General features: G+C 39.6%; 1 protein-coding gene across 1 annotated transcript; it reads left to right on the top strand.

The window, feature by feature from the left end:
- The first annotated feature begins 219 nt into the window (after positions 1-219).
- Positions 220-24,519, top strand: LOC149488268 (potassium/sodium hyperpolarization-activated cyclic nucleotide-gated channel 2-like). The gene is made up of 12 exons (XM_089695278.1): positions 220-253; positions 580-775; positions 910-1,140; positions 1,464-1,638; positions 21,065-21,179; positions 21,881-21,997; positions 22,082-22,180; positions 22,457-22,530; positions 22,663-22,780; positions 23,043-23,266; positions 23,748-23,875; positions 24,357-24,519. The coding sequence occupies exons 1-12, from the start codon at positions 220-222 to the stop codon at positions 24,517-24,519; spliced, it is 1,674 nt and encodes a 557-aa protein (XP_089551404.1).
- The last annotated feature ends 1,779 nt before the right edge of the window (positions 24,520-26,298 follow it).

The raw sequence follows: 26,298 nt of genomic DNA, 5'->3' as shown, positions 1-26,298 counted from the left end.
AAACTGCTGTTTTATTTGAAACCACATTTGAAACCTTTTATGATTAACCTATTAGGACCTACCCAATATGAATCTCATTATGAATTAACCACAACTAAACAGACCATGATCTGTAATTTTTGATAATCATTTTTAATAATTGTCACGTACAACATCGCATTTGCGCAAGCATTTGCTTTATTTACAAAAAAGTGTTAGGTAGATAATAAATAAGACGAAATGTTAACGAATCATAAATGTACATTGGGTCTCGGTAAGTACGGTATTAGTCCCTTTTTCCTGCATCTATATAGTCCCTGCTAAAGCATAGAATCTAGAAAACTGACCTATTTGATCAATACAGATTTGATCATATTTTTTTAATTACAATTTATTATGCCGTATATATGTATTGTTTGTACTATTTTCGAAGTAACTAAATATAAAAAAGCAGCATTTATGCACACTTTCGTAACCTATTTGAACACGACCGAAACCTACAAAACATACGAACTATTTCATCATTTGTGCAATACATACAGCACTCTTGTTCACTTAGAACTTGTAAATCCATTTAAATCGAATAAACATCCGCCATAGACACGAATAGTGCGGTTCTTAAGAAGCGCGGACACTGGTACAACGTAATCAAATGCCTCCGCAAAGTCAGCCAGGTGTCCCTGCGGCACCCCAACACTTTCGACCACTATAGAAGCTATTCTACGGTTATAGCTGAACAGCAGAGACAGATATTTGAGGGTGGGAACTATGTGATACATCCATTGAGTCTGATTAGGTTGGTAAAAGTAATTTGAAATAATGAAACTAGAAACTATTAACAGTATAATAATCAAATCATATGATTTTAAGACTTAGGTATGTGTACAATGTTTGTTAAATTTTATAAATATTCAATTATTCACATTCCAGTCTATATTGGAACAGCGTATCATCAATACTGAACATCTTACACATGTGTGTGTCTACATTTCGGCTCAGCCATATCATTGACCACCCCCAATCCCCTCGACTGCACGACGTGGACATTTTGCTGCTGATTCTACACGCAATATCTCTATTGGATATTATTTTCAAATTCAATACTAGCTTCCCTGAGGATTATCCCGTAAATGTGGTTATGGATAGACGGAGAATTGCTTGGTAAGATACATGAACAGCGTCATAAATAAATATTCTATTTTTATAGGAAATCCATCAGGTAATGATATTAATTTTAAATGACTAAAAACATGTTATATCCTGTAAATAGATATATGCGCAAAGAAGTTTTAGGTCCATGTGTACAGTAAAACAGTCAATTAAGAAAATTTTTACCAAAGCTCGCAATACTTTAACGAAGAAAAAGCTCAGTTTCATGATATATTTAGGCGAGAAAAGACTTTTCCATTTGTTTCTAGAATCTAGACTTTTCCATTTGTTTCTAGCATTTAATTGACCTTAACACGGCATTAATTTTATTTCAGTCGTTACATCCATTTCTGGTTTTGGGTGGATTTTGTTTCAAGTATCCCATTCTCATTTGTACTCTTACACATTAACTTCAACGAAAAACGATGGCTTCTTCTTGCCCACATGCTACCTCTATTCAAAACGTTACGACTAAGATCGTCGCTAACGAATATACACACATTATTAAAGGTAAAATAAATTATTGGGTTTAAATTATTTTTTATTTTTCATGGTGCAAAGTTATTTTTCATGGTGTTAATTAAAATGAATAGATGTAGGTACTTACTTCTTTCTAAGTTTAATGTTGCAGAGCAAAAATATTCTTTGTGTACCTACATCTTCTTTCCATCTCTATCAATACGAAATCTGCAATCCCATATCAGAAATCTGAGTTAGAGTTTAAAACATCAGAAAATGTAGAACGAATATACAGTCATGTACCTACCTACTCTACAAACTTTTGATGTTTTTCTCTCATCAAAATTCTTCGTTACGTACGTTACGTTTGTGTTCATAAGCAGGGCCGGATCTACTCATGGGCTTTATGGGCTGCAGCCTGCAGCCCAGGGCCCCGAGGTTAAAAGGGCCCCAAACCCCGATAAAAAAAATAGGCGATAATTTGAAAAAAAAAATCTGTAGTTTTCGAAAAACAAATTGATGAAAAATCGCATACCTACTTCAATAACTTTTGCTAACATGTAAAAGGATGTTTGCATGTTGATTTTCAACTTATAGAAAATAAATCTTATTAATTCAAACTATTTGGTTATTTAATATATGAATTATATGCCGTAGCCATATCGTAGATTTGCTCATTTCATGAAATGATTAATCATTACACGAAATGGTCGCATTTCATGAAATGGTTAATTTTTGTGTTGTTCGTTGTTCGTTGTTCGATGTTCGTTGTTCGGTGTTTGTGTTTGTGTTTGTGTTTGTGTTTGTGTTTGTGTATGTTCACATTCACATTCACATTCACGTTCACATTCACGTTCACGTTCACGTTCACGTTCACGTTCACGTTCACGTTCACGTTCACATTCACATTCACATTCACATTCACATTCACATTCACATTGTTGGTTGTTCGTTGTTCGTTGTTCGTTGTTCGTTGTTCGTTGTTCGTTGTTCGTTGTTCGATGTTCGTTGTTCGGTGTTTGTGTATGTGTATGTTCACATTCACATTCACATTCACATTCACATTCACATTCACATTCACATTCACATTCACATTCACATTCACATTCACATTCACATTCACATTCACATTCACATTCACATTCACATTCACATTCACATTCACATTCACATTCACATTCACATTCACATTCACATTCACATTCACATTCACATTCACATTCACATTCACATTCACATTCACATTCACATTCACATTCACATTCACATTCACATTCACATTCACATTCACATCACATCACATTCACATTCACATTCACATTCACATTCACATTCACATTCACATTCACATTCACATTGTTCGTTGTTCGTTGTTCGTTGTTCGTTGTTCGTTGTTCGTTGTTCGTTGTTCGTTGTTCGTTGTTCGTTGTTCGTTGTTCGTTGTTCGTTGTTCGTTGTTCGTTGTTCGTTGTTCGTTGTTCGTTGTTCGTTGTTCGTTGTTCGTTGTTCGTTGTTCGTTGTTCGTTGTTCGTTGTTCGTTGTTCGTTGTTCGTTGTTCGTTGTTCGTTGTTCGTTGTTCGTTGTTCGTTGTTCGTTGTTCGTTGTTCGTTGTTCGATGTTCGTTGTTCGGTGTTTGTGTTTGTGTTTGTGTATGTTCACATTCACATTCACATTCACATTCACATTCACATTGTTCGTTGTTCGTTGTTCGTTGTTCGTTGTTCGGTGTTTGTGTTTGTGTTTGTGTATGTTCACATTCACATTCACATTCACATTCGCATCCGCATCCGCATCCGCATCCGCATCCGCATCCGTTTCCGCATCCGCATCCGCATTCACATTTACATTCACATTCACATTCCCATTCACATTGTTCGTTGTTCGTTGTTCGTTGTTCGTTGTTCGTTGTTCAGTGTTTGTGTTTGTGTTTGTGTTTGTGTATGTTCACATTCCCATTCACATTCACATTCACATTCACATTCACATTCACATTCGCATTCGCATCCGCATCCGCATCCGCATCCGCATCCGCATCCGCATCCGCATCCGCATCCGCATCCGCATCCGCATCCGCATCCGCATCCGCATCCACATTCACATTGTTCGTTGTTCGTTGTTCGTTGTTCGTTGTTCGTTGTTCGATGTTCGATGTTCGTTGTTCGTTTCACATTCACATTCACATTCACATTCACATTCGCATTCGCATTCGCATCCGCATCCGCATCCGCATCCGCATCCGCATCCGCATCCGCATCCGCATCCGCATCCGCATCCGCATCCGCATCCGCATCCGCATGTTCGTTGTTCGTTGTTCGTTGTTCGTTGTTCGTTGTTCGTTGTTCGTTGTTTGTGTTTGTGTTTGTGTATGTTCACATTCACATTCACATTCACATTCATATTCACATTCACATTCACATTCGCATCCGCATCCGCATCCGCATCCGCATCCGCATCCGCATCCGTTTCCGCATCCGCATCCGCATTCACATTTACATTCACATTCACATTCCCATTCACATTGTTCGTTGTTCGTTGTTCGTTGTTCGTTGTTCGTTGTTCGTTATTCGTTGTTCGTTGTTCGTTGTTCGTTGTTCGTTGTTCGTTGTTCGTTGTTCGTTGTTCGTTGTTCGTTGTTCGTTGTTCGTTGTTCGTTGTTCAGTGTTTGTGTTTGTGTTTGTGTTTGTGTATGTTCACATTCCCATTCCCATTCACATTCACATTCACATTCACATTCACATTCGCATCCGCATCCGCATCCGCATCCGCATCCGCATCCGCATCCGCATCCGCATCCGCATCCGCATCCACATTCACATTGTTCGTTGTTCGTTGTTCGTTGTTCGTTGTTCGTTGTTCGTTGTTCGATGTTCGTTGTTCGTTGTTCGTTGTTCGTTGTTCGTTGTTCGTTGTTCGTTGTTCGTTGTTCGTTTCACATTCACATTCACATTCACATTCACATTCACATTCGCATTCGCATTCGCATCCGCATCCGCATCCGCATCCGCATCCGCATCCGCATCCGCATCCGCATCCGCATCCGCATCCGCATCCGCATCCGCATCCGCATCCGCATCCGCATCCGCATCCGCATCCGCATCCGCATCCACATTCACATTGTTCGTTGTTCGTTGTTCGTTGTTCGTTGTTCGTTGTTCGTTGTTCGTTGTTCGATGTTCGATGTTCGATGTTCGTTGTTCGTTGTTCGTTGTTCGTTGTTCGTTGTTCGTTGTTCGTTGTTCGTTGTTCGTTGTTCGTTGTTCGTTGTTCGTTGTTCGTTGTTCGTTGTTCGATGTTCGATGTTCGATGTTCGTTGTTCGTTGTTCGTTGTTCGTTGTTCGTTGTTCGTTGTTCGTTGTTCGTTGTTCGTTGTTCGTTGTTCGTTGTTCGTTGTTCGTTGTTCGTTGTTCGATGTTCGTTGTTCGGTGTTTGTGTTTGTGTTTGTGTATGTTCACATTCACATTCACATTCACATTCACATTCACATTCACATTCACATTCACATTCACATTCACATTCACATTGTTCGTTGTTCGTTGTTCGTTGTTCGTTGTTCGGTGTTTGTGTTTGTGTTTGTGTATGTTCACATTCACATTCACATTCACATTCACATTCATATTCACATTCACATTCACATTCGCATCCGCATCCGCATCCGCATCCGCATCCGCATCCGCATCCGCATCCGTTTCCGCATCCGCATCCGCATCCGCATTCACATTTACATTCACATTCACATTCCCATTCACATTGTTCGTTGTTCGTTGTTCGTTGTTCGTTGTTCGTTGTTCGTTGTTCGTTGTTCGTTGTTCGTTGTTCGTTGTTCGTTGTTCGTTGTTCGTTGTTCGTTGTTCGTTGTTCGTTGTTCGTTGTTCGTTGTTCGTTGTTCGTTGTTCGTTGTTCGTTGTTCGTTGTTCGTTGTTCGTTGTTCGTTGTTCGTTGTTCGTTGTTCGTTGTTCGTTGTTCGTTGTTCGTTGTTCGATGTTCGTTGTTCAGTGTTTGTGTTTGTGTTTGTGTTTGTGTATGTTCACATTCCCATTCACATTCACATTCACATTCACATTCACATTCACATTCACATTCGCATTCGCATTCGCATCCGCATCCGCATCCGCATCCGCATCCGCATCCGCATCCGCATCCGCATCCGCATCCGCATCCGCATCCGCATCCGCATCCGCATCCGCATCCGCATCCGCATCCGCATCCACATTGTTCGTTGTTCGTTGTTCGTTGTTCGTTGTTCGTTGTTCGTTGTTCGTTGTTCGTTGTTCGTTGTGCGTTGTTCGTTGTTCGTTGTTCGTTGTTCGTTGTTCGTTGTTCGTTGTTCGTTGTTCGTTGTTCGTTGTTCGTTGTTCGTTGTTCGTTGTTCGTTGTTCGTTGTTCGTTGTTCGTTGTTCGTTGTTCGTTGTTCGTTGTTCGTTGTTCGTTGTTCGTTGTTCGTTGTTCGTTTTATTTTTATTTTCTTTATTGGAAAACATACAGAGACAAAGACAGAGATATATAAAACAAAAAAAATCTTATTAACTAAAGATACATGAAAATGCCTCCTTATAGTGTTTTCACTGGGAACATATGTTATTATTTTTGCCAACACTCAGCAGTAAGAGCGACAAGAAAAAATAATCGATAAGTAATATTTATCATGCGTACATAAAAACGGAGATAAACAAGTATTTGCAAAATCTTTACACATTAACATTCTTACATGTTCAATAGCAATTTTTTTACATTCATTTTGTAAGACGAAGAGGAACAAGAAAACATATCAACATCATTCATATAGGTATTATAAAAACTGGACATTCTGTGAAGAGGCACACGAAGACCCGTATTGGTTCTGGCGGTCGGTATATGAAATAACTAATAAGTCTTTTGAGCGTGTTGATCTGGATGGGATGCGATAATTTATTAAGCTAAGAAGTTCTGAACAGGCTATTTCTCCTACGCAGATTTTTCTTAACGTGAGAGATTGTTCGAACGTTGTTCGTTGTTCGTTGTTCGTTGTTCGTTGTTCGTTGTTCGTTGTTCGTTGTTCGTTGTTCGTTGTTCGTTGTTCGTTGTTCGTTGTTCGTTGTTCGTTGTTCGTTGTTCGTTGTTCGTTGTTCGTTGTTCGTTGTTCGTTGTTCGTTGTTCGTTGTTCGTTGTTCGATGTTCGATGTTCGTTGTTCGTTGTTCGTTGTTCGTTGTTCGTTGTTCGTTGTTCGTTGTTCGTTGTTCGTTGTTCGTTGTTCGTTGTTCGTTGTTCGTTGTTCGTTGTTCGTTGTTCGTTGTTCGTTGTTCGTTGTTCGTTGTTCGTTGTTCGTTGTTCGTTGTTCGTTTCACATTCACATTCACATTCACATTCGCATTCGCATTCGCATTCGCATCCGCATCCACATCCGCATCCGCATCCGCATCCGCATCCGCATCCGCATCCGCATCCGCATCCGCATCCGCATCCGCATCCGCATCCACATTCACATTGTTCGTTGTTCGTTGTTCGTTGTTCGTTGTTCGTTGTTCGTTGTTCGTTGTTCGTTGTTCGTTGTTCGTTGTTCGTTGTTCGTTGTTCGTTGTTCGTTGTTCGTTGTTCGTTGTTCGTTGTTCGTTGTTCGTTGTTCGTTGTTCGTTGTTCGTTGTTCGTTGTTCGTTGTTCGTTGTTCGTTGTTCGTTGTTCGTTGTTCGTTGTTCGTTGTTCGTCGTTCGTCGTTCGTCGTTCGTCGTTCGTCGTTCGTCGTTCGTCGTTCGTCGTTCGTCGTTCGTCGTTCGTCGTTCGTCGTTCGTCGTTCGTCGTTCGTCGTTCGTCGTTCGTCGTTCGTCGTTCGTCGTTCGTCGTTCGTCGTTCGTCGTTCGTCGTTCGTCGTTCGTCGTTCGTCGTTCGTCGTTCGTCGTTCGTCGTTCGTCGTTCGTCGTTCGTCGTTCGTCGTTCGTCGTTCGTTGTTCGTTGTTCGTTGTTCGTTGTTCGTTGTTCGTTGTTCGTTGTTTGTTGTTCGATGTTCGTTGTTCAGTGTTTGTGTTTGTGTTTGTGTTTGTGTATGTTCACATTCATATTCACATTCACATTCACATTCACATTCACATTCACATTCACATTCACATTCACATTCACATTCACATTCACATTCACATTCACATCCGCATCCGCATCCGCATACGCATCCGCATCCGCATCCGCATCCGCATCCGCATCCGCATCCGCATCCGCATCCGCATCCGCATCCGCATCCGCATCCGCATCCGCATCCGCATCCGTTTCCGCATCCGCATCCGCATTCACATTCACAGTCACATTCACATTGTTCGTTGTTCGTTGTTCGTTGTTCGTTGTTCGTTGTTCGTTGTTCGTTGTTCGTTGTTCGTTGTTCGTTGTTCGTTGTTCGTTGTTCGTTGTTCGTTGTTCGTTGTTCGTTGTTCGTTGTTCGTTGTTCGTTGTTCGATGTTCGTTGTTCAGTGTTTGTGTTTGTGTTTGTGTTTGTGTTTGTGTATGTTCACATTCCCATTCACATTCACATTCACATTCACATTCACATTCGCATTCGCATTACGGAGATGGATGATTATTAGTGTCAAAACCGTAATACTTACGTGCTTTGAGTCTCAATTAATATTGATTTTTAGTGAGTTATTTTCAAAGAACATTGATAAAGTTGTGAAAACTTAACAGTGAAGTGGACATCAATTGTTTACAAGTGAACATTATATTGAATAAATGTGTTATTAACGTGAAAATAACAGTTTTAAGTTGTGTTGGAACATTATTATTTTGAATTGTGCGGGCAGTTAAAAATAACTTCAAGTGATGATTTTTACGTTATAAAGATATATTATTAAGCAATATTCGCCCAGTTTTGAATGACTTCACTTGTGATTAAGTGTCATATTGGTCTGCACCCTCTATTGACAACTGTCAAGTTAAACAGCACAGATAAGAACAAAACCGCGTCAATCATCATAGATCACAACAAATTAAACAGATAATAAATATATTATAGAACAGATAAACTATAAAAAATAATTTGGGAAGTTTTTTCAACTTATATTTTTACTTATATTTTTTCAATTTAAATATATTTTTTTGACTGTTAAATTTAAATTCTGTTTTCATCATCTGATTGCATATTAAATTGAATATACCCCATAATTTATTAACTTTCACACCAAGATGGTATTATGCTCTAAATGTAAAATAAGCATACTCGTTACTCAAAAAAGAATAAAATGCAGTTCTTGCAGTCATCAATATCATGCAGATTGCGTAAAAATTGGGCAAGATCAGCCTAGATCTAAATGGTTATGTTCTCCTTGCATGTCTGGACAGTCAGACGCGGCATGCTCTGTTTCTCCACCGAATAAAAATATACAAATAAGTAATGAATTCCAAAGTCCTATTAATACTGAATCTATGTCTTTTGACCGCATTCAAGAAATTTTAAATAATACATTGGATATTAAAATACGGGAATTACGCGAAAGTTTACAGGATGTTTTGAGAAAGGAAATATTTGGAGAGATCGAACGTTTGAAACAAGACTTTACTGCAACTACAGATTTGCTGCAAAATGAACAATTAGAGCTTAAGACATCTATAAAGAACATAAATAAGTCTATTCATACCCTAGAATTGGGTGTCATCGAAATGCAAAAGGAAGTAGCTTTTCTCAAAAAGAAAATAAATGATTCTGATAAACTAACACGCAGTCAAAATATCGAAATTCAATCAGTCCCGGAGCGCAAAAATGAAAATTTAGTAAAAATTTTTACAAAATTGTGTCAAACAGTATCCGTGACTATAAATGATTCTGACATTGTTTCTTGCCGCCGCGTTGCAAAAATGGATAGCAAGTCTACTAGACCTCGCAATATCATAGTTACTCTACCTTCACCGCGCCATAGAGACAATCTTATATCTGCTGTTAAAAGATATAATAATACACATCCCCAAGACTTATTATGTTCTTCACTACTTGGCATCGTAGGCGAATCCTCAAGAGTCTATGTAAACGAACATTTGTCTCCAGAACAGAAGTTATTATATGCAGAAACTCGTGCGTTTAAAAAGGAATGTGGATTCAAATATGCTTGGGTTAAATATTCTAAGATATATTTACGAAAGAATGATAACTCTGGTGTCATTTATGTTAAAAATACACAATCACTTGATAAATTGCGTAATTAATTATTATATATGTGTATTTTTTTATCAATGTTACTCTGATCGGTATTTAAGTATTGTATTAACTATTTAAATTAGTAATGGATCTTTTAATGTACTATCAAAACGTAAATAGAATAAGAAGTAAAACTAACGAGATTTTCTCTCAAATTTTAATAGAGAACTATGATGTTATATGCTTTTGTGAAACAAATCTAAATGAAGGTATTTGCGATAGTGAGTTGTTTGACAATAGGTATACCGTCTTCCGTAGAGATCGCTATACGTCACAATGTAGAAAGGTGGACGGCGGTGGGGTTTTAATAGCGGTTAAAAAAGAGATACCCGCTGTGCGTCACCAGACCTGGGAGAGCTCTGCAGAGGACATTTGGCTATCTCTTAGAATAGGTAATGTTACTGAAATCATTATTGGTTTAGTTTATCTCCCACCTGATATACCTAAGCAAATCTATGAACACTATTTTGAAACATGTACACAGGTACTCACTGAAAATGATAAGCAGGTTATAATTATTGGTGATTTTAATATTCCAGAAATAGACTGGAGTCACGATTTAAATTTTATGCAAGGTTCTCTATCTCATAAGGCTAAGGCTCTTGTTGATATAATGTCTATAGGCAGCTTACATCAATTAAACAAAATAGTTAACGTAAATAATAGAGTACTAGATCTTTTCCTTACGAATATTATGGGATTAAAAACAGAAAATGTAGATCCTTTAATAAACGAAGATAGACATCATCCTCCTTTTAAGGTATATATTTCTACACCTAAATAACGTAAGTCTAATTACAAGATATCTGATTCTTTTAATTTTAGAAAGTGTAATTTTACAGAATGCAAGAAATTTTTGAATAATATAAATTGGAATAATGAATTTAAAGGCTTTATCGATGTGGACGAATATGTAAATAAATTTTATGAGCTACTTTATATTGTAATTAAAAATAATACACCTTATAAAAGATGCAATGTTCATGGAAACGCACAAACTCCTGTTTGGTTTAGTAACGCCCTTAAGAAATGTCTGAGAGAAAAAGAAAAATATCACACAAAATTTAGAATATTCGGTAATCCACGGGACTATGATACTTTTTCTCTTTTACGCAAGCGAGCAAAACGCCTTATCAGAACGTGTGAAAGTAACTATAAGAAATCAATAGAAGAATCTTTACCCCAATCTACAAAATTTTTTTGGTCTTACATTAAAAACGCTTAGAAAGCGTGAACGATTGGCTCATTCACTCAATAAATGTGTGAAGATGTGTATATTTATTACGTATCGAAAACTTCAGTCTTTTTAGTAGCTTCGTTTAAAATCAAATTCAGTGTGCTTTCGGCACTAAAAATAAGAACCTACTTTTCCGTTTTTGAAGTCGGTTTTTTTAATGTAGTTTTAATAGTTTTTAACCTACGTAGTTTTTTTGTTTGACTGGGAATCGCCCTAAAGTCGCTTCTGTTCAAGAGTTTACTTAACACGCTCGTCGCTTCGCTCCTCGCTACCTATTTGAATATTTACGCCGGCCGCTGACGTGAATTGCTCGCTTCGCTCGCTTGGCTAGTGCGGTAGTTCAAAAGTTAACCTAACTCGCTCGTCGCTTCGCTCCTCGCTACTTCTTTGAATATTTACGCCGGTCGCTGACGTGACTGGCTCGCTTCGCTCGCTTGGCTAGTGCGGTAGTTCAAAAGTTAACCTAACTCGCTCGTCGCTTCGCTCCTCGCTACTTCTTTGAATATTTACGCCGGCCGCGGACGTGACTTGCTCGCTTCGCTCGCTTGGCTAGTGGAGTAGTTTAAAAGTTAACCTAACTCGCTCGTCGCTTTGCTCCTCGCTACTTCTTTGAATATTTACGCCGGTCGCGGACGTGACTTGCTCGCTTCGCTCGCTTGGCTAGTGCAGTAGTTTAAAAGTTAACCTAACTTGCTCGTCGCTTCGCTCCTCGCTACTTCTTTGAATATTTATGCCGGCCGCTGACGTGACTGGCTCGCTTCGCTCGCTTGGCTAGTGCGGTAGTTCAAAAGTTAACCTAACTCGCTCGTCGCTTCGCTCCTCGCTACCAATTTGAATATTTACACCAGCCGCTGCCGTGATTCGCTCGCTTCGCTCGCTTGGCTCGCTTGGCTCGTGCGGTAGTTCAAAAGTTAATAAATATTTTCTACTCCGGGAGGCTGTCGACCTTCGAGGTTGCGCGGTACGCAGGCAGCAAGCGGCCCGCGGCGCCGTCTTTTGCCGTTGCTATTCAATTACCCTTCCTACTATGGAAATTTCCATACAAAATTTTCGAAAAAAAAATTTCGCTTTTTAACAAAAAAAATTATATGCCTGGAAGCGGACCAGGTTTTGAAGCATTTATTACTTCGGCGACCCTGACCTACCTGCCACCAGTTCAGAGAACCATTGAATTTCGTGATGTATGGAAAATGGAAACCGGGGGTCGGAGAGAAATTCTGAGTATGCAGTTTTGTAAATCTGGCCGATTAGAGTATAGAAGTCAATTTTCAGACCGATTGTAAAGTAACCGGCGCCACCATCTTGCTTTGAAAAATTGGCCATTTTTGAAAAAAAAATTGCGTCCAATTTGAAATTTCTCCATTGCCCTGGTAGCACCCCATCTTCCTGATCATTTTTTAGTTCTACACCCCCCACCTATCTGGCGCCGTTTCGGAGAGCCGTCGAATTTCGCGTTGTATGAAACTCGGAAACCAGCGATGTAAACTCAATGATGAGTACTCCAACGTAATGTGAGGCTCGATTAAAGCCCCTGTGCCAAGTTTCAGCGCGATCGGACCAGCGATGGCCATTTTAGCATTTGTATGGCGGCGGCCATTTTTTCCGCCATTTTGAATTTTTTTCACTATATGTGGTAATTGCTCGAGGTCTACTACAAGTTTAGTTTGAGCACCCCAGATGTAGCTGCTACCGTTTGCGCGGGCCGTTGACCGTCTTCGCGAGATGAGGGAAAGTTTAAGATTTCGTATTTTTCTGGATATCCTGGGAGCTGGGCGAGTACGAATGCATCATTGGTGTATTTCTCCGTTGCGCCACCTCGTCTAAATTTACGTTTTTATGTTTGCGCCAAAAATGGAAAAATTCCAAAATCGAGCGTCCCACTATGGCTCCCTGGTAGCGTCCCAGGGTGGTGATCATTTTTAGTTCCGGGACCCCCCACCGAACTCGCACCGTTTCCGCAGGCCGTTGGATTTTCCAATGTATGAAAGTCGGAAACGGGGGCCCGGAGCCACTCGAACGGGGCACCGATCGATTCACCGGCTCGAACAGAGCACGTGTGCCAAATTTGAGACGTAAGGATTCATAAACGGCGATTTTGGCAAAGTACGGCGGCCATCTTGTTTTCGCGAAAATCCCCATTTTTCCACCACCCCTGGTAATCGCCACCAGTTCCGAGCATTTTTTGTTCAGACACCCCCCCTCCAGGTGGCACCGTTTTCGCGCACCTCCAGGGGTCCACTCGGTATTCGAAGATGATCGAGATCGCTATATTTTTCCTCTGGTCACTCGGCGCACCTCTACACGATCACGTTAAAATCCCCCCCACTTTCCACGTAGTTTCCGAGAAAAGCGATGTCAGTCAGTCAGTGAGTGAGTGAGTGGTAGTGTAGCTTTATATATATGTAATAGATCTCAGATAGATTTTTGGGGGGCAACGTTACTCGCGTCCGTAGGCTTTAACTCTAGAGACCCTACACGTGCTCCCTGGGTAGTGCCAAATGAGTAACCGAATTATTCTGGTGGGAGACAATTTGTCCCGGCTAGTCACCACCCATCTGTCAAAGCCATGCCGCCAAACGCTCGTCGTGTTCCGGGATGATGGCAGATGAAGCCCATTTGAACGAGCAAAATGGGTATGAACAGTTGCTTTGTATTTGAGAACCGAATCTGACGCCCGGGTGTTATTGTCCTGAATTTCCTAGTCTTGGAGGGTAGCGGGATCCGAAGAAACGGTTCACCGCTGGCCGACCGCAGGTTGTAGGGGGCCCAAGTAACGAATTAGCCACTCGTGAAAGGCTGCCCCGCCGCCTATGCATAATCCTGTATTGGCTCCAACGTGCCGATTGGCGATCGGATGGGAGGACCCGTTGGCGAAATACAGGGGGTTTCGGGCGTCCCCGCAGTCTCCAGGCTAGGATTATTTTTGGGCTTTGGCATGCAGGCGATAGGTGGTTTCATACGCATTGCCTCGTTCAACTTCTATTTTGCTCCCCGTCTAATCACTCTCCAAACTAAAAACAAAGATGAAAAAGTTGAATAAAGGAATACGGTATTCTCAGCGGCTGCACTTCCTCTCTCTTCAGGTGCACCTCTCCAATATCCGAGGCTTGCACTCTAATCTCACACCGGTCCACCATCATCTTGAGACCGAAAAGCCGCACCTATTATTCCTAACAGAGACGCAAATCCGATGTCCTGATGACACGTCATATCTCGGGTACCCTGGTTACATGCTTGAACACAATTTTCAGCCGAAAGCTGGTACCTGTGTATATGTTCGTGATGACATCTGCACTCTGCGACTCCGTGACCTTGAAGAGCCCAGTTTCTCTGTGTTGTGGATCATGGCTGATACAGGTTTTGACAAAATAGTTTATGCTTGTGTATACCGTTCGCATAAAGGTGATCTGGAGACTACGAGGCTATTTAATTATCTCGGTGAAGTGGCAGATGTGGTACAACTTAGATATCCGAGCGCTGAACTTGTCTTTCTGGGGGATTTTAATGCCTGTCATGCAGAATGGTTATTCCCGTTCCAAAAGACCGACCATGCTGGGAAAGAGGCCTATTATTTTGCGACTTCTTTAAACCTTTCTCAGTTGGTTAACGTTGCAACTCGTGTTCCAGACATTGACGGCCATACTGCCAACTGTCTCGACCTTTTGATGACCTCTGAGCCAGACCGTCACGTGATCACAGTTTCCGCTCCACTTGGGACATCTGATCACTGTCTGGTGAAGTCTGTGTCATCATACACCCCTCCAGATCCTTCGTTGAAGGGAACAAGGAGAGTATGGCGATACAAAGCGGCGGACTGGGATGAAATGCGGCACTTTTTTGCATCTTATCCTTGGCGGGAATTGTGCTTTTCTACCGCAGACCCATCGAGCTGTGCGGATAATGTTGTTGGTGTGATTCAACAGGCTATGGAATATTTTATACCTTTTTCCGACATTCGCATCAACAACAAAGCTAGACCTTGGTTCAATGTACAATGTAAAGCTGCATTGGCTAAAAAGCAAGCTGCTTTCCAAGCCTGGGTCGACGCTCGAATCCGTAAAGCTCATGATATTCGCGAGAAAAAGAAAGCCTTCAACAAAGCTTCCAAAACCTGCAAGAAAATTCAAAAAAGAGCTCGTTTTGCTCATGTGCGGCATATCGGAAGTAAGCTTGTCTCTTACCCCGCAGGAAGCAAAGCTTTTTGGTCCTTAGCCAAAGCGGTCGAGTCCAACTTTTGCCGTCCCACTCTACCACCGTTGCTGAGACCCGATGGTTCACTGGCCCATAGTGCGAAGGATAAGGCAGATGTATTTGCCTTACTGTTTGCTAACAATTCTCGTCTTGATCCTCCTAAAAATACTGCTCCACCGACAATTCAACACCGTGGCGTTCATATGCCTGACATCCGCATCACGAACAAGGAAGTCCTTAAAACGCTACGCAACCTCGACGAGAATAAAGCCAGTGGACCGGACGGAATACCAGCCGTTGTCTTAAAAACATGTGCTCCTGAACTTTCTCCTATCCTGACACGTTTGTTTCGCCTCTCGTTGAAAACTGGAGTTGTCCCTAAAAGTTGGAAGCTTGCCAACGTTCAACCCGTTCCAAAGAAGGGCAGTCGGTCAGATCCAACTAACTATCGTCCGATTTCAATAACCTCCATACTCTGCAAGACTATGGAGCGTATATTGAACAATCGGCTCCTCATGCACCTGGAAGCCAACGACCTGTTGAATGACCGCCAGTACGGTTTTAGGCGTAACAGATCTACTGGCGACCTCTTAGTGCATGTGACACATCTTGTAGGGGAGGCCGTTGAGGAATTCGGAGAGGCCCTTGCGGTCTCTTTGGATATCTCAAAGGCTTTCGATAGGGTTTGGCACGAAGGTCTTCTAAACAAGCTCCCCTCTTATGGAATTCCAAGAGACCTTTGCACTTGGATTGCTGACTTTCTGCGGGACAGGTCCATACGAGTTGTTGTTGATGGTAGCTCTTCAGAGCCAATGTCGATCAATGCCGGCGTTCCGCAGGGGTCCGTTCTTTCGTCAACACTGTTTCTTCTGCACATAGACGACATGATTGCTCCGAATATGTTCAGTTATGCAGATGACAGCACTATTGTCGAAAGATACAAGTCCAGTGCCCGCACTTCAAAGGTTGAGACCGAGTCTCTTCGGGAGGACATGATTGCTCGCTTAAACCTAACTCTTCAGGCTGTGTCCGATTGGGGCGATGCCAATCTTGTAGGGTTTAACGCATCCAAAACTCAAGCGTGTCTGTTTTCTGCAAAACGGAGTCCTATAACATCCACTCCGATCTTCCGAGATGTGCCTCTAGCAATAGCCGACTGTCTGGAGTTGCTTGGTGTCACTTTATCTTCTACACTCAACTTCGGTCAGTTTATTGAATCCAAGGCTCATCTTGCCGCCAAAAAGCTCGGAATTCTGAACAAGGTCAAGCAATGCTTCACACCGGGACAGCTTCTTAATCTTTACCAAGCTCAAGTCCGCTCGTGTGTGGAGTATTGCAGTCACTTGTGGGCAGGCGCGGCTAGATGCCACCTTGGAGCTTTGGATTCAATTGAAAGACGTGCCAAACGTATTATTAACAACTCTCCCTTAGTTGATGCTCGACTCTTGAGTCTTGAGCATCGTCGTGAGGTGGCATGTCTTTCGGTGTTCTACAGGTTGCACTTCGGTGAGTGTGCGTTAGGTTTACATAATTTAATTCCCTCATCTCCATTCCTCAATCGTAACTCGAGGCGTGCCGAGGGGTTTCATCCTTTCATTGTGAATATCCCCAACATTCGAACTCGTCGCTTCGAGTCTTCTTTCATAATTAAAACAGCCAAACAATGGAATTCACTCCCTACCACTATTTTTCCTGAGCAATACAACCTGGACCTCTTCAAAGCTAGGGTGAATAGGCTCCTCCTAGGCAGACGTGCACCCAAGTAGACCACATCGCCGCTTTCCATCAGGTGGGATTGTGGTCAAACGTCTGCCTATCGATTATAAAAAAAAAAAAAAAAAAAAGATAGTAAGAATACTTGGAAGTTATTCTCGTTCTATATCTGTACTATCGGGTGTTCCTCAGGGCTCAAATCTGGGCCCTTTATTATTTGTGATTTTTATAAATGATTTGTGCAATAATTTATCATCAAATTGTTTACTTTATGCTGATGATTTAAAAATATTTAGAAAAATTTTTACTATAAATGACTGCATTGAACTGCAAAATGATTTGAATAAATTAAAGGATTGGTGTGACACAAATGCTATGTTTCTTAATGTAGATAAATGCTATGTTATGGAATTTGGTAGTACGACGGTAAAAATAAAATATAATTACTCTATAAATGCTAAAAATCTGATATGGAAGTCAAACGTACGTGATTTAGGAATTATCCTTGATAGCAAACTCTCATTTTTGGACCATTATACACATATTTATAAATCATGTAACAGATTACTAGGGTTTATTTTACGTTCATGTTAGGGTTTCCGGAATCCTAAATCTTATATTTGTCTTTTTAACTCTCTCATTCGTAGCAAATTGGAATATGCAAGTATGATTTGGTCCCCCTTTTATTTGATTCATATAAAAAATATAGAAAAAATTCAAATCAAATTTATGAGAATACTTTCATATCGGTTTCATCTAAACAAAACGCTTCATACTTATGAGGAAAGATTATCTTATTTTAAACAAGTAAAACTGTCAGATCGCCGAAAAATATTGGAATTAATATTTCTAAATAAAATTATATGTGGCCAACTGTCCACTGCAGCTCTGTCCCAAATTTCCTTTCATATACCACTTAGAAGTAATCGAAATAATCGAACTTTCACATTACCAGTCCACCGCACCCAAAGAGCATATTATAGCACTCTAAACAGAATCTGTACAAATTACAATAAGTTGTGTGAGATAATACCAGATCTTGACATTATCGGGAGTAAACCTATTAGATTTCGGAAATGCCTATTTGAAAACCTTACTTTGCTGTCGCAAGTCCTTCAATAGATTAGAAATTTGTCTCTTGTAGTTTTTATACCATTTCCCTTTTTTAAATTATCTGTTATCTATAAGTTAGTATATTGATAACTCCTTATATTTATGTGTAACTAAGCGATTGTAATATTTTATAATCTAGTAGTCAACACAATATGTTATTGCAATAACAATTAGTCATTAAGGTTTAAAGTGAAATAACTATTGTACCTATATTATTGTTATATGTGTTTGTGTTGCAAATAAAATAAAATTCGCATTCGCATTCGCATTCGCATCCGCATCCGCATCCGCATCCGCATCCGCATCCGCATCCGCATCCGCAGCCGCATCCGCATCCGCATCCACATTCACATTGTTCGTTGTTCGTTGTTCGTTGTTCGTTGTTCGTTGTTCGTTGTTCGATGTTCGATGTTCGTTGTTCGTTGTTCGTTGTTCGTTGTTCGTTGTTCGTTGTTCGTTGTTCGTTGTTCGTTGTTCGTTGTTCGTTGTTCGTTGTTCGTTGTTCGTTGTTCGTTGTTCGTTGTTCGTTGTTCGTTGTTCGTTGTTCGTTGTTCGTTGTTCGTTGTTCGTTGTTCGTTGTTCGTTGTTCGTTGTTCGTTGTTCGTTGTTCGTTGTTCGTTGTTCGTTGTTCGTTGTTCGTTGTTCGTTGTTCGTTGTTCGTTGTTCGTTGTTCGTTGTTCGTTGTTCGTTGTTCGTTGTTCGTTGTTCGTTGTTCGTTGTTCGTTGTTCGTTGTTCGTTGTTCGTTGTTCGTTGTTCGTTGTTCGTTGTTCGTTGTTCGTTGTTCGTTGTTCGTTGTTCGTTGTTCGTTGTTCGTTGTTCGTTGTTCGTTGTTCGTTGTTCGTTGTTCGTTGTTCGTTGTTCGTTGTTTGTTGTTCGATGTTCGTTGTTCAGTGTTTGTGTTTGTGTTTGTGTTTGTGTATGTTCACATTCATATTCACATTCACATTCACATTCACATTCACATTCACATTCACATTCACATTCACATTCACATTCACATCCGCATCCGCATCCGCATACGCATCCGCATCCGCATCCGCATCCGCATCCGCATCCGCATCCGCATCCGCATCCGCATCCGCATCCGCATCCGTTTCCGCATCCGCATTCACATTCACATTCACATTCACATAGTTCGTTGTTCGTTGTTCGTTGTTCGTTGTTCGTTGTTCGTTGTTCGTTGTTCATTGTTCGTTGTTCGATGTTCGTTGTTCGTTGTTCGTTGTTCGTTGTTCGTTGTTCGTTGTTCGTTGTTCGTTGTTCGTTGTTCGTTGTTCGTTGTTCGTTGTTCGTTGTTCGTTGTTCGTTGTTCGTTGTTCGTTGTTCGATGTTCGTTGTTCAGTGTTTGTGTTTGTGTTTGTGTTTGTGTATGTTCACATTCATATTCACATTCACATTCACATTCACATTCACATTCACATTCACATTCACATTCACATTCACATTCACATTCACATTCACATTCACATTCACATTCACATTCACATTCACATTCACATTCACATTCACATTCACATTCACATTCACATTCACATTCACATTCACATTCACATCCGCATCCGCATCCGCATACGCATCCGCATCCGCATCCGCATCCGCATCCGCATCCGCATCCGCATCCGCATCCGCATCCGCATCCGCATCCGCATCCGCATCCGTTTCCGCATCCGCATCCGCATTCACATTCACATTCACATTCACATAGTTCGTTGTTCGTTGTTCGTTGTTCGTTGTTCGTTGTTCGTTGTTCGTTGTTCGTTGTTCGATGTTCGTTGTTCGTTGTTCGTTGTTCGTTGTTCGTTGTTCGTTGTTCGTTGTTCGTTGTTCGTTGTTCGTTGTTCGTTGTTCGTTGTTCGTTGTTCGTTGTTCGTTGTTCGTTGTTCGATGTTCGTTGTTCAGTGTTTGTGTTTGTGTTTGTGTTTGTGTATGTTCACATTCATATTCACATTCACATTCACATTCACATTCACATTCACATTCACATTCACATTCACATTCACATTCACATTCACATTCACATTCACATTCACATTCACATTCACATTCACATCCGCATCCGCATCCGCATACGCATCCGCATCCGCATCCGCATCCGCATCCGCATCCGCATCCGCATCCGCATCCGCATCCGTTTCCGCATCCGCATCCGCATTCACATTCACATTCACATTGTTCGTTGTTCGTTGTTCGTTGTTTGATGTTCGTTGTTCAGTGTTTGTGTTTGTGTTTGTGTTTGTGTATGTTCACATTCACATTCACATTCACATTCACATTCACATTCACATTCGCATTCGCATTCGCATTCGCATTCGCATCTGCATCCGCATCCGCATCCGCATCCGCATCCGCATCCGCATCCGCATCCACATCCACATCCACATTCACATTGTTCGTTGGTCGTTGTTCGTTGTTCGTTGTTCGATGTTCGTTGTTCGTTGTTCGTTGTTCGTTGTTCGTTGTTCGTTGTTCGTTGTTCGTTGTTCGTTGTTCGTTGTTCGTTGTTCGTTGTTCGTTCACATTCACATTCACATTCACATTCACATTCACATTCACATTCACATTCACATACGCATCCGCATCCGCATACGCATCCGCATCCGCATCCGCATCCGCATCCGCATCCGCATCCGCATCCGCATCCGCATCCGCATCCGCATCCGCAGCCGCATCCGCATCCGCATTCACATTTACATTCACATTCACATTCCCATTCACATTGTTCGTTGTTCGTTGTTCGTTGTTCGTTGTTCGTTGTTCGTTGTTCGTTGTTCGTTGTTCGTTGTTCGTTGTTCATTGTTCGTTGTTTATGTTTATGTATATAAAAATACGTGTCACTTTGTTTGTCCGTGATAGACTCCTGAACTAATGAAACGATTTAAAATAAAATTTGATTATGTTAAAATAACAAAATTTCGAAAGTAAGTATGAAACTAATGTGAACATTTCCAATAAAAAAGGCCTCTGGGTAGTTTCAGCCCAGGGCCCCAAGAGTTCACGGTCCGGCCCTGTTCATAAGTCTATAATTCAGTTTCATATCGATATTGTTGGTTATCGATTTTTTTATTTATGTTTTAGATATTTACTCGGTCCTTCATTTGGCACCGTTCTTGCCACTACCTTGTTTTATTTGCCGTGACGATGCACTGGGCGACGTGTTTTATCTATACCCCGGTTGTTGTAACGTATTACTGTAAGTTTTACTATATAATGTCTAATGACATCTTAGGATACGAGTAACAAATTAACCACCTTTTGCAGTTTGCTCTATGTCAGTTGTAATATGAAAAAAAAATGAAATTGCTGCATTTTCTGTCAGTGCAGATGCCAGGGTATCGACATGTAAGCACAGAGTTACTTGATGTACTGTGCGCTTATCCTGTGTATAACATAAAAGAGCTTTCAACAACATAATATTATGCCTACTATGTTATGAATTGAAAATTCTAAATCTACTATATAAAAATAAGTCGGGTTTTCCTTCCTGACGCTATAACTCCAGAACGCACGAACCGATTTCCACGGTTTTGCATTCGTTGGAAAGGTCTCGGGCTCCGTGAGGTTTATAGCAAAGAAAAGGTATCTCTGGTGGCGAAACGGAGTTCGCCCGGTTTGCTAATATGTTCATAGATCTAAAAAATATAAAACAATAGCTTAATGCCATATCTACAAACTCGGTAAAGATGAAACAGAAATGGTATCATATCGATTCTGCGTTTCTTATTATATGTACCTACGATTTATTTCAGCTTTTTTACCTTTTATTTATCTGCAGCTTTTCATTGTATTTATATATTGTAGCTTTCTAATATACTGAAAATAGAAATATGGTATCTTGATTAAATTATTTTATACCCAGTTCATAAGTATATTTTGTGATTTAATATTTTCCAGGGTCTGGATATGTTCCAAGCGGATATAATACATTTCTTTCTTCAAGAGACATTACTAAATGTTGTCCGAGCGATAAATATTTTAAAGCCCTGTTTGTATGTTTGTCTACGTTTTTTGGTATAAATCTTTTAATTTTTTAAAAGTTTTATAATCGTCATAATATCGTGCGTAGTATATTCATGAATAATATTTTTACGACAGGTACCGGTTTTTCAACATACAAGGTTGATAATCCCGATGAATTTATAATATATTCAACCATTATTTTATATACTTCCATGTTCATGGTTTATACAATAGGTAGGAGAGCCAAGATTATTATTTTTTTACTCTTGATTTCTTTGAAAAAAATAGCGTTGTCAAGGCATACTACATCAAATCTCGTGTCACAATGTTTGTCCTCAATGGACTCCTAAACCACTTAACCGATTATAATAAAATTCGCACACCATGTGCAGTTCGATCCAACTTGAGAGATAGGATAGTTTAAACATGTAGGTACCACGGGCGAAGCCGGGGCGGACCGCTAGTACTGATATAAGTTTGTATTAATCTGAAGTACATAATACATTTCAGTGTTCCTATTGAAAATTTATATGACAAAATATAATTCAACGATGCGATATCATGGCCTTATCAACCAAGTGGAGGTAAATTGCTTTTAATTTTAGGTAGGAACATATTAATTTAAATAATGTTTTCACTTTTCACAGTTTTACGTATATCCTAATATGTAGTTAAATTTAAAGTAATCTCTTACTTTGGATGATATTTATTGACAGGCGTATATGCAACAAAAGCAGTTTCCAACATTATTGAAAAAGCGCGTGTTCACATTCTACACGTATAAATATGAAGGAAAATATTATAAAGAAGACGCTGCCTTGGACTGTCTTTCGGGTATAAAACAATCTATATTCCTCTCAATTCTTTTTTGCACCCAGCCTTATAATGAATAATGTACAAAACTCTTGATTAACGTAACTTCATGAGACTTACTTACCTTCAGTAAAATTTACCTACACGTGTGTACCTAATAAACAAAAGTAGCTATTGTTACTATCTACTATCACAGTAAACAGTATTACCATTTAGGAAATAATATTGTAATACTGTGCTACTATCTAGTAACTATTGTTCTATCGATAAACGTCACCATCAGATCAACTTCGCCATGAGATTACAATGCACACATGCAATAAATTCATCCACGAAGTAAAGCTACTCAAGGACCTGCCAGCCAACCAGATGGGTGAGCTGATGAGCTACCTCAAGCCGGAGACGTATCTCGCTAATGACTTGATACTTAGAGCTGGTGATATCGGCGACTGTATGTACTTCATCGCTTATGGGACTGTTGCGATTTACTCTTTAAAGGGAGCAGAGGTAAACCAAGGCCATGGTACAAAAGAAAAATATTTTAAACATTTAGAAAAATTGTGGCAGGTTTCGAACCTGCGTCTTTCGGTGTAACGTAGCGACATCTGTCGACTCAGCCACCATGACACCACCATGTTTTAATAACCCCTTTTTTGAAGTGGAACTTCTTTAGTAGAGTAAAATTTCAAGGTCGCGCCATGGCAATACTATTATGTCATGGATTTTGGTATCTTTGAATCTTGCGAAAGAAGTTTCACCAGTTTGCCAGATACGTGCGAGGACACGCTCTTTTTATTAAGCAGCAGATTTTTTATATTTCATAAGTACCATGTAACTACGTGAGTTGGTGTACCTATACTTACGTATAGGTACACCAACTCACGCTTTGTTTTCATTCTGTCTGGTTCCTTCTATGTCTATTCTTACTTTCATAGGTACCATGGACCCAATATAGTACCTAATCTTTATTCAAAATGTTTTTACTCAGATCGCACATTTAGAGGATGGTGATTACTTTGGCACTGTAGCGCTGCTGATGAAGGACTCAAAACGCGTAACTACAGTTGTATCCGTAGAGATAACTCATCTGTATCGACTGGATGCTCCTTATTTTAGGTAAATCCAAATAGTAATAGTATAGTTTTCATGCGACGAAAGATGAACCGATTTTGATAAATTTTAAAGTACAATATGAAACATACTTAAACATTACTTTTAGATTTGTTACGAGTTACGATTTAACGAAAACATGCTAAAGCAATTAGTATTGTAACTTGTAAGGCATAATATGATTGTATTAATGGTTGTTGAAGTGACACTAATTCTTTATCGGGATTGGAAAAAAAATTAGTGTAACATTTTTTCGTTACGCGTGACATTTTTCCGTTACGCGCCATCTTGTTCTTATCCTTACCATGCGTGATTCGACGCATTTCTGTCAAGTTGCACATAGTAATTAATTTTTTTTAAATAAGGTTATAAAGAAGTTTCACACTAGTAAGTACACGCACACACTTTTTATTAGAAGCTAGGTCTCTTTTCAAATTTTCGTTTGTCGTATTATTTAAGTCGTCAATAATTTAAAAATCTATTTTAGGCAGTATCTCATGTCCAATAAAACAATCAGAGAGAGAATTGAAACACTCGCGTCTAAAAGGATGCATGAGAGTGTGGTGCAGGATGAGGAGTTCCGACACCGGCAAGAGAAGAAACGAGAAGAAAATATCTTCACACATCGCGACTTTACTAATAGTCAATAACTCCGAGGTCAATAAATATTAAATATGATTTTTTTCAAGCACTCCATAGATTCATAAATCATAGCACATGGATACTGTTGGCGACATAATTTGGACATTTATAATCTGTGCAACTTACAGAGCCACCTGGCAACACTGTTATTCGGGAAGACATCTTTGATTTACATTTTACACGGCATTCTATACAATCCTTTCTGTTAATTACTATTTTACAATTGTTACATTAATAAAGTACATACGAGAGAATTATTACTTCCTATTATCATACAACCCGACATACATAACAGATTGGCGACGAGTAAGTGGAAATTCAACATAAATTATCAAGTGAAGAACATCGTGCGTACATTGACCCATGTGCTCCTAACACCTTTTCCTTTGTTCCAAGGGTTCCACATCCCGTGATGATAACCCGCTTCACAACCTCCTTTTTCCTTCATAATAATATACAATACATTACAAGTACGCAAAATGGAACAGCAATTGGGGCAAGTATTATCTCAAATGTTAGAAACTATTCGAGGAATTCAAGTACAACAAGCGCAATTACAACAACAATTACAAAATACGGATAAATCGGTGAGTGGAATTACATTACAACCATACGACGAAAACAATGAAAGTTTCGCATCGTATTTACAGAGGTTAGAAAATTACATTAACCTAAAAGGAGTTACAAATGATAAAACAAAATCACAGATTTTTCTGAACTGCATTGGTCCTAAATACTATCAAGTTTTACAAAATATTACAGCACCTGATTCTCCGAAAACCAAATCATATTATGAACTGATACAATTATTGAAAAACCATATTGCACCTGAACCTGGTGAAGTAGCCCAACAGCACAAATTTTGTTTACGACAACAATACGAATGTGAAAGTATTGCAAATTATGTTGCTGGTTTAAAAGAACTAGGGGGAAAATGTAACTTTAAATGCGCAAGCTGCGAACACAGCACATTTGAAACTCATCTGCGAGTGCAATTCATACGAGGTCTCCGGAATTCAGAAATAAAAGAAAGATTATTACAAGAAAGCTCATCTACAAAGGTTGATGATTTAATTAAAATTGCAATGGCGATTGAGACATCTAAAGCTGAAACAAAAGAAATGTGTTCTGGTCAAGTAAACATTAACAAAATTTCAACTAAATCAAATCATTTCAAAATTAATACAAACATACATAAACCTAAAAATATAAATACATACAAAGATAAAAATATAAATAAATCATACAGTTCATATAACGAGAAGAAGAGAGAAATAAAATGTTTTCGATGTGGCAAAGAAAACCATACAGCAAGGCAATGTCGTTTGAAACATAAACTATTTTGCAAGAAATGTAAGACAAAGGGACACATACAATCGGTATGTTTCAGAGAACAAAAACAAATTGAGTTAGTTCAGGATCAATTCACCGAGGAAGATGAAATATATGAAATACATAAGATATTTAACAATAACATACAGAGTGATAAATTTAACATAACCTTACAATTAAATGGAAAAATACATACCTTAGAACTGGATACAGGCGCTGCAGTTACTACATGCTCGACAAATTTTTATGAAAAATATTTTAATAATCTGAAACTTCAAGATACATCAGTAAAGCTAAGAACATACACAGGAGAAATAATACACCCATTAGGAACTTGTAATTTAAATATTCAGTATAAGAACACAGTTATTGAAGGAAGAATCTTTGTAATTGACCGCAAAGTAGACACCGTAGTTGGAAGAGAATGGCTTAGAAAATTGAACTTAAATTTTGAA

Source organism: Colias philodice, chromosome 5 (assembly GCF_061535455.1).
Source record: "Colias philodice isolate Cphi_HAF_F1 chromosome 5, ilColPhil1 Martin Lab GWU primary, whole genome shotgun sequence".
Classification (NCBI taxonomy): Eukaryota; Metazoa; Arthropoda; class Insecta; order Lepidoptera; family Pieridae; genus Colias; species Colias philodice.
This window is presented reverse-complemented; position numbering and strand designations above follow the sequence as displayed.

Bases quoted from the DNA above. Each gene is read 5' to 3' on its own strand.
- LOC149488268 (XM_089695278.1), top strand. From the start codon at position 220: ATGTTAACGAATCATAAATGTACATTGGGTCTCG. The intron at 1,639-21,064 runs GTAAAATAAATT...TTTATGTTTTAG, and splicing joins ATATACACACATTATTAAAG to ATATTTACTCGGTCCTTCAT. The intron at 23,267-23,747 runs GTAAACCAAGGC...GTTTTTACTCAG, and splicing joins ACTCTTTAAAGGGAGCAGAG to ATCGCACATTTAGAGGATGG.